This window comes from Myotis davidii, unplaced genomic scaffold (genome assembly GCF_000327345.1).
Source record: "Myotis davidii unplaced genomic scaffold, ASM32734v1 scaffold8, whole genome shotgun sequence".
In the NCBI taxonomy this organism is placed as follows: Eukaryota; Metazoa; Chordata; class Mammalia; order Chiroptera; family Vespertilionidae; genus Myotis; species Myotis davidii.
This window is the reverse complement of record NW_006299520.1, coordinates 2,619,759-2,622,536: the sequence shown is the minus strand read 5'-3', so window position 1 is coordinate 2,622,536 and position 2,778 is coordinate 2,619,759. Positions and strand designations below refer to the sequence as shown.

Sequence of the window (2,778 nt, the reverse complement as noted above, 5' to 3'; positions counted from 1 at the left end):
GATGGTTGGAAGGAAAGAAGGAAGGATGGAAACGCACTGGCCAGTTGTCTTATGTGGGGAGCCCAAGGGAGCCTTTGACTTGTATTCAGGAGACCTAAATTCAAATAGCATCTCTATTCCTAATTTGCTGTGACCTCAAATACATCATTTTTACTTTAGGAGCTTTGTGTTTTGTTTTTTTACCTGTACAATAGGAAAACCTGACTTCCTGGGAGGATTAAATGCAATGGCACTAGATTTTCAATAATACTAGTATGTTTGGTGAATCCAAATAAAATTACAACCAGCCTACTCTAAACCATCTGTTCTAAAAGAAGTATAGCCCTGTAGAAAATACCAAAGGGTCAATAATCTATCTCTTTAGGGTGATTGCACTCACGAAATCAAAATTTTTCCTCTTCGGTATATTATCTTTTGTAATTATGTTTTATTTTGGCTATGTTAACTTTTTATGTCATTTCCTGGCTACAACTCATTAATGCCAATTGGAAGTGACTGAACCTGAATATTTGGAAAAATTAGCCTGTAATGGAATGTTTTGCATTTTATTTATGTCACGAATTTGGTAGTTGAGAACGTTTTATAATTACTAAACGTTTAACTTAAGATATTTTTGTTGCTCTTGTTTGCAGAGTATCACTACACAGCCAACAAAATCTCATGACTGTCTCAAACCTCGGTGTCATATTTGGCCCAACTCTCATGAGAGCACAGGAAGAAACTGTGGCTGCTATGATGAATATTAAGTTTCAGAATATTGTGGTTGAAATTCTGATAGAGCACTATGAAAAGGTAGGCTGAATTTTCAGATGGAAGTGTCAAATTTTGTACGTTGCATTCGTATCATCTCGATTTTTCATTTGCATCATCTGTGAGCTTCACATTGTGAAGTCAGATTCGTATGTCAGTCTTGTAAATTTTGTATGAATTAGTTCTTCGTGAGGACGCTGATATTCCTTTGTCTTGTTCAGCTTTTAAATCCTCCTCAAAACCTTCTGGCCAGATGGTCTCCTTTCCTTCTCTATCATTTACCTTTAAAGATTTTCTTCCACAGCACTTATATCAGGAGTCCTCAAACTTTTTAAACAGGGGGCCAGTTCACTGTCCCTCGGACCGTTGGAGGGCCAGGCTATAGTTTGAAAAGAAACTATGAACAAATTCCTGTGCACACTGCACATATCTTATTTTGAAGTAAAAAAACAAAACGGGAACAAATACAATATTTGTTTTGGGGTTTTTTTTTGTTTTTTTTTAATATATTTTATTGATTTTTTACAGAGAGGAAGGGAGAGGGATAGAGAGCCAGAAACATCGATGAGAGAGAAACATCGATCAGCTGCCTCCTACACGCCCCCCACTGGGGATGTACCCGCAACCAAGGTACATGCCCTTGACCGGAATCGAACCTGGGACCTTTCAGTCCACAGGCTGACGCTCTATCCACTGAGCCAAACCGGTTCTGGCAACAAATACAATATTTGTATTTGCATGTGGCCCGCGGGCTGTAGTTTGAGGACCCCTGACTTATATAATCAGGTTTTTGCACATATTCAGATAATACTTTAGAATAACTTTGTAGTTAAGTCTATTTTAACCTTTTAATCTCTCTGGAATTAGACTCTTAATTATACAGCAGAGGTGATATTCTAAATAAAACCAAAGAAAAAAATCTGGAACAGAGTCTTGAAGTCTTCTCTATCCAGTCCCCCAGGACGGTGACTTTATAAGAATGGGATCTTCGAATAACTATGGAAATTGGAAATTGGGGAAGCCAAAAAGATTGCGTTATTAACAAATTCAACCATTGAAGTTCTAAACATTTTGTGATGCCTTTGTGTCAGATCTAGTCCTTGTGAGAGAATGACTGTGCCTCTCTCCTGCCCCGGGTCCCTCCCTAGTGCCTACCTAAGGCTGGAGGCTTCCTCACAACCAAGGAGCACGTGCTGCCTCCTGTAGCTGTGCTCAGACCTGGCACATTTCTTGACCATCAGAACCAGCAGCATGTTGGCCCCTTCACCTAAGAAGTGGGTCCCTCCAGCTGGGGAAATGGTACAACCCAAAGGCTATGGTTAGCATGAAGGGGGAAAGACAGTTATCACACGAAAGAATCCATGTGTCTCAACATGTACATTTGTTCCTATTTGAAAGGTTTCTTAAAATTTTGGGGAAATCTGAACTTCACTGTTGGGGAAGCATAAAAAGGGAAAACCCAGAGAAGAAATGTTACTCAGTGTAAATGGGAAAGAAAGTTTATAATTATTCTGGGATTCACTTTATTTATTTTATGGTATCGAGCATCTCTTGCATACAACTGACGAAGTAGCATGGAATTCTAAGTTTAAGTAGCATATAAGTCACAAAGCTTCTTTTATGATGAAAATGGCAATTTCACCCTTTTGTTAACTGTGGCCCATTGTTCTTCGGGTAGATTTTTCACACCGCCCCGGACCCAAGCATCCCTCTTCCTCAGCCTCAGTCGCGGTCTGGATCCCGAAGGACACGAGCAATCTGCCTCTCCACAGGCTCCCGGAAGCCCAGAGGGAGGTACACTCCGTGCTTGGCAGAACCTGACAGTAAGTGGGCCGGCCTTGGGGAGAGGCTTTCTCCATTCTCTAATCCAGCCTTTCTGCCGCTAATTAGGTAGAAATAAAAGTGGTTCTCACTGATGCTATCACCCCAAAACCTCCCCACCTCCAACATTTGTATGTTCTCTGTCAGTAGAGTTGCAAGGTACTTTGGACAAGCAAATTTATTACGGCTACAAAGGAAATAATTAGT

The 2,778-nt window shown here is 40.5% G+C and overlaps 1 protein-coding gene across 1 annotated transcript in view; it reads left to right on the top strand.

Annotated features, from left to right (window-relative positions):
• Nucleotides 1-2,778, top strand: part of ARHGAP42 (Rho GTPase activating protein 42) — a 208,959-nt gene that overhangs the window by 192,219 nt on the left and 13,962 nt on the right. The window contains exons 17-18 of the mRNA XM_006775261.2: nt 633-792; nt 2,429-2,573. Of these exons, the coding sequence (XP_006775324.1) occupies nt 633-792; nt 2,429-2,573 (305 nt within the window). The remainder of the gene's footprint in view (nt 1-632; nt 793-2,428; nt 2,574-2,778) is intronic.